The sequence below is a fragment of the Phascolarctos cinereus genome, unplaced genomic scaffold (assembly GCF_003287225.1).
Source record: "Phascolarctos cinereus isolate Bilbo 61053 unplaced genomic scaffold, phaCin_HiC Scaffold_726;HRSCAF=1367, whole genome shotgun sequence".
NCBI classification, from domain to species: Eukaryota; Metazoa; Chordata; class Mammalia; order Diprotodontia; family Phascolarctidae; genus Phascolarctos; species Phascolarctos cinereus.
Window position 1 is genome coordinate 46433001 of NW_027556098.1, and position 16256 is coordinate 46449256.

The 16256-nt window shown below is 37.5% G+C and overlaps 1 protein-coding gene across 2 annotated transcripts in view; it reads right to left on the reverse strand.

Annotated features, from left to right (window-relative positions):
• Positions 1 to 13781, reverse strand: part of APP (amyloid beta precursor protein) — a 171291-nt gene extending 157510 nt beyond the window's left edge. The window contains exon 1 of one of the 2 annotated variants that reach the window (XM_020995844.2): positions 13509 to 13781. In XM_020995844.2, coding sequence (XP_020851503.1) covers positions 13509 to 13565 — 57 coding nt within the window. In that variant the 5' untranslated portion in view covers positions 13566 to 13781. The remainder of the gene's footprint in view (positions 1 to 13508) is intronic. The other variant, XM_020995845.2, reaches the window with a different exon arrangement.
• Between the last annotated feature and the right edge of the window lie 2475 nt (positions 13782 to 16256).

Consider the following 16256-nt stretch of genomic DNA (forward strand, 5'->3'; position numbering starts at 1 on the left):
TAAGTATTTAGATACTACCTTTTTCAAGACTCTCTTTGAAATATACTGTCCTTATGGGACAGGATCAAGAGAAAGAATAGAATAAATGGGAAGGCAGGATAGGATTGAGAGAAATAGAGTTAGTTTTTTTACAACATGTCTACTATGGAAGTGTTTTGCACAACTGCACATGTATAACCTATATTGACTTGCCTGCTTTTTCAATGAGGGTGGGTGGGGAGGGAGGAAAGGAGAAAATTTGAAACCCAAAGTTTTAAAAACATATGGTTAAAAAAATGTTTTCACATGCAACTGGGAAATAAGAAATACAGGAAATGGGGTACAGAAGTTTATCCTGCCCTACAGGAAAATAGAAGGGGAAGGGTATAAGAGAAGGGGGGGGGAAGAGATAGAAGAGAGGGCAGACTAGGGGAAGGGATATTGAGAATGCATGCCATCTTGGGGTGGGGGGAAGGGTGAGATGGGGTGAAAATTTGGAACTCAAAATCTTGTGGAAGTAAATATTGAAAACTAAAAATAAATGTATATAAAAAAAGTAAAACCATGTTACATTTGAAGGCTAAAAAAAAAGCAATATACTCTCCTTAATTATGTTTTGCTTAAAATTAATCCTTTCTTTAATCTACACTCTTACTTTCCTTTTCCCTTCCTGTGTCTCTCGAGTGAAATGTATTTCTTTACCCAAATGTGGGTTTCGTATGTGCGTGTGTGTATGTGTATATATATTTGAGTGTGTGTGTGTGTGTGTGTGTGTGTGTGCACTCAAACATGTGCACGCATTTACCCCTCCTTCTATCAGTTCAGAAGACAGCAATATTCAGGTATCAGACACAACCCTCCCCTTCCACCCCTTCTTCCCTATCGGTGTAAAATTCTATTTGCACACCTCAGTTATGTGAGATAATTTTCCCCATCCTCTATATCCTTTTTCTACCTAGTATATTTCTCTACCCCTGCCTTTCCCCTTTTTAAAGATCATCAAAACATAACAGAACAACTCCAAGGTCCTTTGTCTAATTATATTCCCTCTATGGCCCCTGATTGGATAGAATTTTGAGAAGATACACATATAATTTCCCCATATTGAAATGTAACCTGTTTATATTTGTTTAGTCCCTTAAGATTGCTTGCTAATGTTTGCCTTCTTATTTATTTTGACTTCTGTCTTTGTATTCAAAGTTTCTAAACCACTCTTGTCTTTTAAAATAAGAATGCTTGGAAGTCTCATTCAATCTACATCTTTTCCCTTGTGGGATTATATTTGATTTTGCTAACTAAGTTATTATTGATTATTAGTCAATATCTTTTGTCTTCTGGAATATCATATATGTCATTCCTTTAATGTAGGTGCTGGTAAATCAAGTGTGATGCTAACTATGGTTCCCTGTTACTTGAATTTTTCCCTTTTTGGTGGTTTGTGGAACTTTTTTTTTTTACCTGGAAACACTAGATTTCAGATATAGTATTCCAGGGAGATTTCATTTTGGGGTTTCTTTCAGGACATGATAGGTGGATTCTTTCTTTTTTTAATCTGCCCTCTATTTCTAAGTGATCTAGGCATTTTAAAAAAGTTTTAAAATATATATAGACTTTCTTTATGCTCATGGCATTTGGGTAGTCCAATGACTCAAATGATTCTTCATCTGTTTTCCAGGTCAGTTATTTTTTCCCCAGATACCTTAAATTTTGTTCTTTTTTTCTCCAGAGAAATGGTTAGTGAGGAAGATGAGGACCTTATATTCAAAGAGGCCTAGGGGATTTCATGCATGAAAATTCCACTTGTTTTATATCAGGAGAGGGAGAGTAGGAATCCCTGGAAGCAACTAGCCTGGAGGAGTGGGAGAGCATGTGTACTGGGAGATTTCTTTAGCAATGTAGAAAAAAGGTCAATAAGAGAGGACATGTCTCAATAGTCGGGCAACGTCCTCCCTGACACCAGCAACAACTGGCAGTGAACCTACAAGGGAGTGGCAGAAGGCACCTAGAGGGGGAAGCCTGGAATGGATACCTTGGAAACTTTAATTACATGAAGAGTACAGAGAAAAGCCAGACCAGTTAATTATAGGGGTCAAGGCTCAGAATGAGGGTCTAGGATAAACAGAAAAGAAAGATAAATAATGAAAAGAGTGAGAGTAATTCGATTTGGAAAGGGGTACAAAAAATAAAAATTTTAAAAATTAATGAACAAGACTAGCTGAAGGGGAAAAGAGGGTATCTACTTGACTAAGAGAGAGGATAAAAGAGAGGGAAGAAATATACAACAAGATAAGATCAGGAGAGAATTAATAAACAAAATCCCAAATAGAAAGAAAAGGGTAACAAAGGAGAAGAACAGATTAGAGGTGAGGAGAAGAAAAGCAGTAAAAACAGGATCACTTTAAAAAAGATAAAAGTAAAGAAACTGAAGGAATAAGATACTGTGTTCATAGCAGAAGGAAAAACAATTTTAACTTAAAGTTTAGAAATAGATGGAAGAAAATATAAACATAATTCTTATAACTTTAAATATAAATGGATTAAATAATCCCATAAAATAATTCAATAAAACAGACTGTTTAAGAAAACAAAATCCTGTAATTTATAGTTTCTAAGTAATACATCTAAAAAATAAAAATATGCACAAATTAAAACTGAAGGGATAGAAAAAAATTTTTTGTATGCCTTAAGTGAATCCAAAAAATGTAGGAGTTGCTATCAGACAAAGCAAAAACAAGTATTCAAAGAATAAAAAGGAATAAACAAGGAAACTACATTATGCCAATGTTCAGGAACCACAGACAACAAAATAATATCAATAATAAACACAAAACTTTAAATGCCTTGGCATCCAATTTCATAAAGGAAACATCACCTGCCCTTCAAGAAGACATAAACAGAAAGAAAATAGTAACAGGATACTTAAATATCCCTCTGTCAGTTATAGATAAGTTTAACAGAAAGATAAACAAAAGGGAAACTACAGAACTGAACAAATTTTTGTAGATACTAGGGTTAAAAGATTTATGGCATCTTCTAAATGAGACAGTACATGCACACGCATAGTACATACTTCTATATAGGCACCACATGGAACTTTTCCAAAAATTGACCATACAATAGAGCAGAGAGATATTGCAAAGATATAAAGACAGAAAACATACCTTAACAAAATATGACTAGAAGTTGGTTCAGAGACAATAAACAAAAAATATAACCCAAATGTAGACTTAACAATAAAATCCTAAGTAATGAGGGATTCAAAGGATGAAGCAAAGAAATGATAACTAGGAAAAAGAAAATTATAATTATGGAACAATATACAGAAATTGCTGGAGTACAGTTAAAGTAATCTTTAGGGGGGGGATCACATCCTTACAATCATAAATTAACAAACTAGAAAAGGAAAAGGTTGATGAACTGAATATGCATTTTTAAAAGTTGGAAAATAAACAAACCTAAAATAAACAAAAAATAGGAGTTATTAAAATTGGAATGGAAACAGAAAAATTGAAAAAACCCATAGAAATAAAAAATAAAACTAAAAGCTGGTTCTTTGAAAAGATAAATAAAATTGATAAATTACCTCAGTGAATCTGACTAAAAAGATAAAGGCAGAAAATCAAATCAATAGAATAATAAATGAGCAAGGTGAAATCACAGCAAAATTAGAATAAAAAGAATAATTAGAACATATTATGCACAGTTATATGCTAACAAAACTGAGGACACAAAACAAATAGAGGAATAATTTCAAAAATATAAAATACTCAAACTATCAGAAGACTAAATAAAATCTTAAATATCCCAATCTCAAAAAAAAGAAACAGATCTAACTGTAAAGGAACTACCAAAGGGGGAGAAAAAACAACAGCAACAACTTCTTGTCCTGCTCTACTCATAGGAGAATTCTATCAAACTTTGAAAGAACAGATAGTACCTATACATCAAAAATTATTCTCAAATATTGAGAAGGAAAACATCCTACCTGAGTCCTTATGGTCCTAATACTTAAACCTAGAAAAGATAAAACACGGAAAGAAAACTATAGGCCAATTTAATGAACATTGATTTAATTTAAAATAGAAGTTTATAAAAAAGATTATAGCAATTTATCTAAGAAATCATTCATTATGAGCAAGAAGAATTTATATGAGGCATGCAAGGATGTTTCAACATTAGGAAAAGAATCAACGTAATGAATCATATTAAAAAACCAAGACATCTAAAACCCCATGATCATCTCAACAGATGCAGAAAAAGTCTCTGACAAAGTACAAAACTCTTCTATGCTAAAAATTTTTAAAAAGTAAAGGCATGTTGTTGTTGTTCAGTTGTGTCCGACTCTTCGTGATCCCATGGACCATGGCATGCCCAGCCCTTCTATCCTACACTATCTCTCAAAGTCTGCTCAAGTTCATGTTCATCCTTTTCGTGACACTATCCATCTCATCCTCTGCCATCCCATTTTCCTTTTGCCTTCAATCTTTCCCAATATCAGGGTCTTTTCCAATGAGTCTCATCTTCTCATTATGTAACCAAAGTATTTAAGCTTCAGCTTCAGAACTTAACCTTCTAGTAACTTGCCTGACTTAATTTAAGTTTTGACTGATTTGACCTCCTTGCTGTCCAAGGGACTCTCAAAAGTCTTCTCCAGAACCACAATTTAAAAGCATAGATTTTGCAGTACTCAGCTTTCCTTAAGAGTTCAACTCTCACAGCCACACATTGCTACTAGAAAAACCATAGCTCTGACTACACAGACCTTTGTCAAGAAGGTGCTGTCTGTGCTTTTCAGTATGCCGTGCAGATTAATCATGGCTTTACTCCCAAAGGGCAAGCACCTTTTAATTTCATGGCTGTGTTCACTGTCTGCTGTGATCTTTGAGCCCAAGAGAATAAAGTCTGATAACTGCTTCCATTTTTTCTCCTTCTGTTTGCCAGAAAGGAGGAGATCAGTTGCCAAGATCTTGGGTTTTTTTTAATGTTAAGCTTCAAGCCAGTTTTTACACACTCCTTTCACCCTCATCAAGAAGAATCTTAATTCCTTTTCACTTTCTGACTTTTAAAGTATCAAAAAGAGCATCTATCTAAAATCAAAATCATATGCAATGGGGATATACTAGAATGTTTCCCAATAAACACACAAATGAAGCCAGAATGTCCATTCTCCCTCCTATTATTTTATACAGTTCTGGAAATGTTAGTAATAGCCATAGGACAAGAGAAAGGAACCAAAGGCATAGCATTAAGCAAAAACAGCTCCTGACCTCAAGGAGCTCACAATCTAATGGAGAGAGAACATGTAAATAATTATGTACAAAAAACATAGGGGGAATCTCATAGGGGCCCCAAGAAAGGCACTAGATTAAAGGATACCAGGAAAGGTTCTGGATGAGGAAGGTACTAGTAGCTAGAAGGATAAGGAAAGGCTTCATATAGAAGACAGTGAGTGAAATGAACCTTGAAAGAAAATTGACATTCGAAGACGAAGAGGTGAGAAGGAGTATATGGAGGTAGTCCTTTGTCCCACCCCCAAAAACCATTTTGGGAAAGACTTTGATATACAGCCCTCACACAAGTAAGGGCTTAATAAATGTTTGTTGACTTGATCTGATTTGGTCGATCAATTAGGTTTCCAATCTCCTTTTCGTTGACATGGAAATGCCCTCCTTTCTAACTGGTTCTTATATTTTCCCTACACATTTGCCAGGAAGCCAGCAATGCCCAGCCCCAATGAACTTCTATATTATAACTATATATAATATATATGTACATATATATTCTATATATGGTAAATCCCGGAGGAAAACAATAAAGGCAACTCTTATTTAAAATAACTTTAATGTGTATAAAATATCTGAGAGTCAGTCTACCAAGGGATAGTCAAAATTACAAAGCACTCTTTACTGAAGCAAAGAATGATCTGAATGATCAGAAGGATATTTTCTGGCCATGTGTAGGGAGTAAGGGGGCCGAGTCACAATGAAAATCATACTCAAACGTATCTGTGATCTCTTCAATTCATTGAACTCCCTCCAACAATGCAAACTGCAAATGATACTACCTAAAATTATATCAAACTATCAAGCAAATACTTGAGAGCCAGAAAAAAATTTTTTTGAAAAACTAAACGTCTAAAATCTCAAGGGAAATGAAGAAAGTAGGGAGAATCACAAGCATTACCAGATTTCAAATGATATTATAAAACAGTATCATCAAAACTATTTGAACCATTAAAAAAATTTTAGATTAGTAGAACAGATAGAAAAGTTAAGCCTCGAAATAACAATTTAATAGCCTAGTTTTTATAAACCTGGGAACACAAATTCCTTAGTGAAGGATTTCTCATTTGATAAGAACTACTTGAAAAATTGGAAGGTAGTTTGCCAGAAATTAGGTATAGGTCAATATCACATAAATTTACCACAATAAGCTCAAAACAGATGTACCACTTGAAATTAAAGGTTGCACTATCAAGGAAATTGAAGAAAGATATATCAGCTACCCTTCCCATATGAAAAGGAGTAGAGTTCTTAACCAACAGAGAGAAAAGAACACAAAAGATAAAATCATCATAATATGAAATTGAAAAGTTATGGCATGAACAAAATCAATGTACCTAGGATAAGAATGGCACATATTGATCATGAAAAAAATTTATATCAACTATCTCAGATAAAAGTCTGAGATCCAAGATATATAGAGAATGTATACATATAAAAATAAGAGCCATTCCCCCAGAAGCAGTAATAATTTAAAATGAAATATCCAATTTAAATCTTATATATTACATTTTCATACTGATCATATATACATATATGTATGTGCGTACACATACATGTTTCCCTAAACTCCAGTCTCAAACTAATTATTAAAATGCTACGGGGCCTGATAATTCCTTTATGATTCAAAAATAAGTCCCTAGATTAAATTATAAAGACAGTAAAAGACAGAAGCAAAGCAATGATGAAGACATTCAAATGGTCCTTTAAAAAAAAGGTAAAACCAGGTAGAAACAAAGAAACCTAGATTCAGTGGAGGAGAGAAGACAAATGGATCTGAGAGAAGTTGCCTTAAGAATTAGTCCCTTAACTAATAGTGAGGGTTCTAAGTAACCAACTGAATAATAAAAAATGTCAAACTGCAATGCCAAATAACAGATACTAAAAGAAACTGCTGAAGAAATAGCTGCTGAAAGTTATATCAAAATATTTTGCAAAACTTACTCGTGGTCAAAAGATATTTATAGCCATAATGAAAAAAAATCATACTTAAAGGATTTTAATTGTTTAAGAATTTATTGTTAAATATCAGTCTTTAAAGATGTTAGCCTTTCTAAGAAAAATCAACTTATCAATGAATTAAATGTCTCTTCTGGGGACATCACACTTAATCTAGAAAAGGTAGACACTATATTATTTATTCTTTATTTAGTGCCTCTAGAGGCAGAGTGGCATAGTAGCTAGCAGTTATATAAAGGAGGCACTTTAAGATTGGAAAATATTATTTCACATTCTCTTCACAACAACCCTGAGAGATAAGTGCTATATACACTCTGCCACCTAGAAGCCAAAAAGACCTAGGCTTAAATTATGCCTCTGCCACTTTTCAGATATGTGAGTCTGGGTGAATTACTTAACCTCTCAGTGCCTCCGGCAAAGTGACTACAAGTTCCAGAGAAGTTATAGACCTGCTGGTACAGGAAGTCCTCACTCGAAGCTGTCTATACCAAACAAATCACAAGTTCAGTCCCTATATAAAATCCAAATGAAGTGAAAACTACTTAACCAAATGGGTTTGTAGTAACAGTTAAAAAAAAATAATCTAAGTCTAGAGGAACCGTATTTAACATCCCATTCATCCTAATTTAACGTCTTCTAATAGTGTGTTAGTATTCTTTATGAAAAACACCCTTTCTATCTCGCTAACAGCCAGAGAAATGTTAAAGAAACATAGATTTAGAGGTGGAAGGGACTATCAATGGCCCATCACAGGTAGTTAAGTACCAGTCTCAGGATTTGAACCTACATCATTTGGTTCCAATTATAGTTCTATTTCCAATGCAACATGTTACCTCTCAAAAATTTCAAATTTTTAACTATAGGTGCTTTAATATTCTTTTATCTGACCTTTTTTAAAATTTCTTTTCTTTTAAAAATTTAATCAAGTTCTAATTCAAAAAAGGGACATCTCAGAGAGAAGCAATGTACCAAATCAACCTTTCTGCCTCACCCACAAAAAATTACCATCATGAAACAAAAGGATTTCCCCCAAGACAGATCTCCTCTTCCACTACCATTGTTTAAGGCTGAAAAAGAATTTCTCAATTTCCATAATCTAGCATGATAATACTTACCATCTTTGGAGAACATGATACATGATTCTCCCTGGAAAGAGAATTTAAGGCATAATACTTAAATAATTGGGTTCTCTTAGAATGATTAACATGCAAAGATTGGACCACTAAAAACTGTGAAAATATTCTTCATAGTAAATGTTATCAACTAAAAAATATCCTAAAGTAACTGGGCTTCTAACCAAGCCTAAGGCATTTTGCATTCATACATATGGAGGAGACATGACTTCAGAATGATGAAAAGAATGAAATGAGACTGTGTACCTGTGTAAAGAATAAAAGTGGTGCCAGAGCTTCTTCAAGGAAAAACACATGTAAATCCAGAAACATTTGGGAGACTAGTGGAGAGAAAAGCAGCAGACACAGAGGGGAAACCAGCTGCCCAACATGTCCTTGATTTCCAGCTTGCCTCTCTATAGATTAAAATGGACTTCTAACTTGGATGAGACCAGGCCCTCTCTCTTGGTTTGAGATGAGGGATTTAATTTTGACTGCAGCCAAAGAATTCATTTATTGATGTATTTCTGGTATATTACAATCTGCACGACTTATCTGATTTCTGTTTGCTTAGATAAATGGATTTACTCACTATTCATTTATGCAATGGACTTTTGTGTAAGCATTTTGTGGAAAGAAGCTAAACTGGCAAGTATGTGTACACAAAAGCTACCTTCCCCCTTAATTGCAACCATGGCTCTTATATTTTTATACCTATATTTATTAAGCTTGAGTGAAATAGAGAATCTAATGAAAAGTACAAATAAAGCAAGAGAGAGAATCACCTCCAAATGCTTTAGGGTAGGAAGGGAACTCAGAACATCTATCTAGTCCAGGGACAGAAACCTATGGCTTTGAGGCCACATGTAGCCCTCTAGGTCCTCAAGGTGGCCCTTTGACTGAATCCAAACTTCACAGAACAAATCCCCTGAATAAAAGGATTGTTCTATAAAACTTGGACTCAATCAAAAGGCCACACCCAAGAACCTCTAGGTGTTGAGGCCACATGTGGCCTGGAGGCAGCAGGTTCCCCACCCTGGAAACTCCCTCACATTTATAGATAATGAAACTGAAGACTAAAATGAAAGAACTTAATTAAGGACACAAGCTAATTAGTAGACCCCACTGGACCATAAACTATTTTCTGTCTTAGCTTTTATTTTAGCAGATACCTAAAACATGTTGGATGAATATAAGTCATGCATTAGAACTCAGTTTTCATGACTCCCACTCTTTCCACAATACTTAATACTGCTTACTATAAACCCATTCAGGAGATTAATTCAATTCTACCGTTATCTACTTCACAACCAACAGATATAATAGGTTCATAGCTCAAGACATTTCAATTTAGAATAGTATTGGTTTTACCCCGATGGTATGTGATATAATTAATATTTCCCAGAGTTGCTTCTGTTCCCCTTCTCCCCGCCCCCCCCAACCAGGGTTTGGTTAGTTTTTTCTGAAAAGGCAACAATGCTGGGACTTTTGGGGGTTGGAGAGGGGAAGGAGTAATCTCTGGCTATATTGACATGGCTTCTAGGTACCTAAGGACATAAAATGGCCCAACTACTTCGGGACAGGGCCATTCGGACTTGGCAATGTCCCAAGCCTATGTGAGACCCTGCCCTACTAAGGCCAAAATCTGAACTCCAGGACTTCGTGATTCTAAATCCAGCACTCTACAGTACCAATCCACTGTGCCACCTGACACTTTGAATGCGCATAAATTATATTTCAGGGGTGTGACAATTCTAAGTACCATGACATGGGCATCCTGATTCAAGCTGCTCCCATTATTAACTGCTGAATGACCTATATAGCAGTGCCTCATTTTGTGTCCACATCAAACCTGAACTAAGACGGTGCTTAGCACAGTGCTTGGCCTATAACAGTCCCTTTATAAATACAAAGTAATTTCAACAGGGGTAAAACACTTATAACTAGGTGAGGAGGGGGAAAGGGTGAGCAGGCAAAGTCTCCTAAATAGTAGCAGCTGATGTGTACCTTCAAGCAAGGAGATGAAGAAGGAAGACCATTCTAGATATAAGGGACCATTTGTGCAAAGCCACAGAAGTGGTTATGCATGAGGAACGGCTAGCAAGCAAGTCTGACTAAGACAGAGGGTATATGAACAGGATAATATAAATTAAAATAAAAAGATAGGTGGAGGGCTTAAATGTCAGGCAAAGATCTTGCATTTTATTCTAGAAGCAAATGAAGACATGGAAGATTTCTGAGTAGCGAGAGTACCCAGTGACACAATCAGATATGTTTCAGAAATATCGATTTGGCAGCTTGTGGACAATAGACTGGAGAAGGAAGAGACTGGAGTCATGGACACCACTTAGTAGATTATTGTAATAGTCTAGGCAATAGGTGATAAAGGCCCAAACTAGGGTGTCTGTGGCGTGAAAGGAGAGAAGGGCATAAATGTGAAAAATAGTGTAGATGTGGGATCCTGACAAAATTTGGCAACTAATTAAATATGGAAGCAGAGGGAAAAGGAAGAGTCAAGGAGGGCTCCAAGGTTGCTAACCTGGTTAAAAGCATGGTTGTGCCATGGGAAAATCTGGAGGAGTAATGTGTTTAGGGGGAAAACAATGAATTTCATTTTGGATACACTGAGTCTAAGATACCTACAGGACATCCAGAGGGAGATGTTCAACAGTAAGTTGGTAATACAAACTAGCATTCAGGAAAGACATTAGGGCTGAACATACAGATTTATTTGTCACGTACACAAATAAGATAGATAGGAGTTAATTAGATTATTAAGGAGTATAGTGCAGAATGAGAACATGACAGAGCATTAAGGAACACCCATATTTAAGGAGTGGAAGATAGATGGGAGCACTGGTTAATCTGCAGATGATTCCCTAATACAATTAGAACTGAAAACATCAAAATTAACCTAAGAGAATTTCATTCTAACTTTCTAGACCCATTCTCTAGACAGTGTAGATGAGCAGTCAAATGGTTAAAAGGCTAGCAGAAAGAACAAAAATAGAAGCAAAGGCCTTATGCTGTAGAATCGAGCTGTAGCCGTTTAATTACCTAAACACTATACAGAAAAAGAAAATAATCAAGATTCAGGAGAGTTGCTTTCACATTAAGTTACAAAAAAAAGCTTCAAAACATTGAAGGTAATAATTTTCATTCCCAAGAGGTTTTTAAATCAACAGGAGAAATCTCATCATGGAAAAAGTGAGATAATTCTATAAATACATTTAGATTTTATTGCTTCAAAGTCCTCTTTTCCTACGGATTAAAAAAAATCATGGTACATTTAAGTTATCTTTTCATAAAATTACTCTCTTTAACTAGAATTGGAAATATTTTGGCTTCTGGAAGGTAAAACCCAGAAAGTTCTATGACCTTTACAAAACTAGCAAGTTTTTTAAAATTGTGATGTTACATTACCCCATATATTCTCCTTGGAATTACAAAAAAAAGAAGGCTATTCAGGTTTTTTGGTCGTTTTTAATTATCATAATGGGGGGGGAGATAATGAGGGTGGAGGCAAGAGACAAACTGCCAAGTATGGAATTGGAACCCAACTGATGGTCACCCCCACAGGCAATATAAACACCCACAGAGATTTTAAGGCTTTCAGACAAAAAGAAAAATTACTTCTATTTTTGGCACGAGAAATTAAGTGAATACTTGGAAATTAATGTAAAGGAATAAAATTTGCTAAACACCAAGTGATGGTTGAATTTCACCAGGATGCTGCGTTCATCACAGCTCTTCTTTGCTGCACTGCAGAGACGCCATCTTCATCTTAATCTTCACTCAATGCAGCCCTTTCATCTGCATCTTAAAAACAAGGTTGAAGAGGAAATCCTCTCCAAATACCACTCGAGGGTCAACCAGGAGTCCCCGGCACACCCAGAGCTAAAGACTGATCTTTACCCTGCCAGCCTCTTCTTTCATATACAAGGAGTAAACAGCCCATTTATAGCCAGCCACCCCTAGCCATTCCTCTTCCTGCTTTTATACACCCTGCTTCTTTCTCCTTGTATTTAATCTTAAGGGCACAGGCTATTCTAGAACCACAAAAACCACAGAGAGGGCCACAGGCAGGAGGAGGAGAAGGCACAGGAGAAGCCACTCCACAGAGGTGCTCCAAGTCTCCCCAGCCATGTCCCCAAAGCGGACACGCAGAAAGCAGAAACTGCAAACCAGGAAAGCCGCAGCTCTGCCCACAGCATTCCGGACAAATGGAGAAGCCAGGGAAGGAAGGGCGGCTGGGTTTCGGCTTTTGTTCCAGGAAGCGTTTTCCTGGAGCGAAGGGAAGGGAAAACAGCAACATGTCGGGGCTCTGGAAAGGTGTGGTGAAGGGGAAGGGGGTGGGGAGATGGGGGTGGGGGAAATTCTCCATCAATTTGCATAAGAGATGGAGGAGAAAAAAAATTGGAAAATTGGCAATTGCTCTCCGAGGGTTTGCTAGCTGTTGGCAACAGATACCTACTATTCCCTCTCCCCCCCAAACCCCCCCCTCCTCCACCTCCCCGCACAGAGGCGACTAGAGGAAGCAGAAATAAGAGAGGTGAATTTGTAAAGATGGTGGTGGAAATGCAAGAAGGAAAAAGGACGAAACCTCTAAATAAAGCACAGAGTTTGTGTCCTAGTCTTTGCTTCGTGAATTTTACTGACACTGCCCTTGCCCAGGACACACCGAAGAGAATAAAAGCAATGGTCTAAAAAAGCAGGATGGGTGACCACTGCATCCTCAGTTTTCTCAATCCGTTTCCTGTCTGAGTTATTGTCCCCTTCCCTGGACAATCTTCTCGGAGGCTTGGGATCGCCTTCTGGCTTTTTTCTATGCACAGACCTCCCTTAACCGCCCATGAAGGAATTGGGCTGGGCTGCAGCCCTGCCTAGTCCGTCACACTCTAACTTAAAAGAGGCCGTCATTTTTAGGGTCAGGTGGGAGGAGGAGAGGAAGGAAAAACATTAGCTAGGGAGGGTAGGAAGCTTGTGGTCTAGATGGGGAAGGGGAAAGACACCTGCCCACTGCGGGTGATTATGGCAAACTCCCCCCGCCCATAAACTGCAGGCGCTGGACTCAGTAGAGACAAAGACGGAGCAAAAGACGGTTCCCAGGAAGCGACAAATCCTGCTCCGTTTTGTGTTCCCGCAGCTCCCGGGGCCCCTAGGCCCGTGCACCTACCTCCTGTGCTCCCACACTCCAAGAGAGCAGCAGCAGCGGCACTAAAGGAGGCAGCATCCCGACCCTGCGGTAGGAGATGGAGACGGGCTGCTCGGGGGTTCCTGGCGGCCACTGCAGCTGCAGCTGCGCTATTCCTCTTCCTCTCCCTCCTCCTCCTCTTCCTCCACTGCCGCTATTGCTGCCGCCTCCTCCGCTTCCTTGTGGCCTCCCTCCCTGCCTTGTCTGGCTTGCTGCTGCTCAGGAAACTGAGCAGAAGCAGCTGCTCCAGCCGGGCTCTGGGAGAGAAGTCACCTGATTCGGGCGATCCAGAACGGCGTGGATGCGAAGGGGACGTCGAGAGACCCCTAGCGGAGCCGCGGGATAACGGCGCCGGCCTTAGCAAGAGCTTCTCTCAGATGGGAGTCCTCAGAGGCAGCCCTCCCTTGTAGCCCTGCTCCCCAAGCCCCCGGGAGCATACTGAGCCCCACAGGTGCATGCAGAAAGAAGAGTGGCTGCTCAGTATTCCAGAAGAGGGATTAAAGGATTAGAAAGGGGTTTGGATGAAGTCTTATCCACCCTCCCTCCCTTCTCATGAAAACCAGAAGTTGAGTGTGGACGACTTTTGTGTTTCGCACTTATTGGCCATAAAAACCAAATTGGTCATTTCTTTTACGTAGGAACAAGCAAAACATGATAGAAGGGGCATCATCTCCTGTGGAGTACAATCTTCCTCTCTGCACTTGTAAGGGAGCTGGTCTTTCAGGCTAATCACAAGAAAGTGGAAGGATAAAGAGGTGTTAAACTAAGTGTAAAAATTCAGCCAGGAGATGATCTCTTTATGAGGAAGCAGTATGGTCTGAAGAATAGCATGCTGGGTCTCGGGATGGCTTTAAAAGTTATTTCAATCTCCTGGACTAAGATGAGAAACTTGAAGGTGACCCAAGCTGGAGATCATCCGCAAAGATGGTAGAAGAGGAGAAAGCTGTACAGCCTAGCTCTGTTCCACAACTATTCCAACAAAGACTGAGTAAAAGCACGAGATGGAGTAATGATTTCCTGAATGCAAGGAGAAATCACAATGGGCAATGACCTATTTTTCAACGCCAAGATTCAACATTCAGTAACCAGATTAGACTGGGGGGTCAGTTGACAGCTCTCTCTCTCTCTATCTCAGATTCAGAAGTAAGCCTGTAGCTCCAATCTTGGAGAAATATATGGGATTCAGCCCACAGGTACGTAACATGGAGAGGTACAGATCAGATCAGATCTGCAGATCACAGGTAGACCTGTAGCTCTGTTGCTCTGACCCAGAATAGGAATTCAGATTCAGTCAGCAGACCAGAGCAGGGGCCTGCAACTGAATGACAAAGTCAGAGACCTTCAAAGTTGAGCTGGCAACTCTGTCACTCTAAAGAGCCTGAAAGGAAGATAAAGATTGGCTATAAGGTCAACTATAATTCCAGAAGAAATTAAGGAAGAGTTAATAAAAGAGTCAAAATTATATTATAAATGAAATGATAGCTCTACAGGCAAGAATTGGAAAAGAAATGAGAACTGTGCAGGAAAACTTTGGAGAGAAACTTCTAAGTACAAGAAGTACAAAACCTAACTCAAGTAACACACTCTTGAAATGAGAATGGACAACATAGAAGTTAATGACTAGGCAACAAGATGTTAAAACAAAATCAAAAGTCTGGAAAAAAAAGAAAGTAAATATGAGATGTCTCAAGTGAAAAATAACTGGACTAGAAAATAGGGTCAAGGAAAGATAATTTAAGAATCACTGGATGCCCTGAAAGCTATAATCAAAAAAAAAGAGCCCAGACATCATATTTCAAGAAATAATAGAAGAAAAATGCCCAGATTTCTTTGAACCAGAGGGCAAAATGAAAACAGAAAGAATGCCCTTGTAGCCTCCTGAAAGTAACAGGTTAATTAAAAAGTACTGAAAGTAGCAAGACAGAATTCAAATACCAAAGAGCCACAGTCAAGATGTTAGATTTAAAAGCTGAAACTATAAGGGAGCAGAGAGCTCTGAAGAGAGGGCAGTAAATAAAGGAGAAAGTACTAGAGAATAGGATAAGGAATGCCCACTTAGGATCATAACTATGAGTGTAAATGATATGAACTAATCTATAAAACAGAAGCAAATAGCAAAATGTAGCAGAAAGCAGGCTCCAATAATATGTTTTCAAGAAATACACTTGTAACATAAAATGCACACGAATTAAAATAAGGGGCTAGAACAAAATCTATTCTGCTTCAGCTGAACTAAAAAAAAAAGCAGAGGTACCTGATCTCAGAGAAAGCAATAATAAACAGAAAATTACAGTTGCTTAAAGGCACCAAAGACAATAATTAATATAAATATTTAATATACATATCACATGTCATTATACTTAAATATTGAAGGAAAAGCTAAGTAATTTAGAGAGAGAAATAGTTAAAATATCATAGTTAGGAACTTCAATGTATCCCTTTCAGATTTAGACAAATTTAACAATTAAACAATAAAGAAATTAAGGACCCAAATAGAATTTTATAAAGGTTAGATATGATACATCTCTGGCTATTACTGAATGACAATAGAAAAGAGTAACCATTTTTGTGTATAGCATCTGGAAAAAAAATTACTCATGTATTAAGGCATAAAATGTCACCAAAAATTCAGAAAAGGAGAAATATATATTGCTGACCACCATACAATAAAAATTATATTCAATAAGGGGACATTGAAGAAAGAGTTAAAAATTAATTGAAGACTAAATA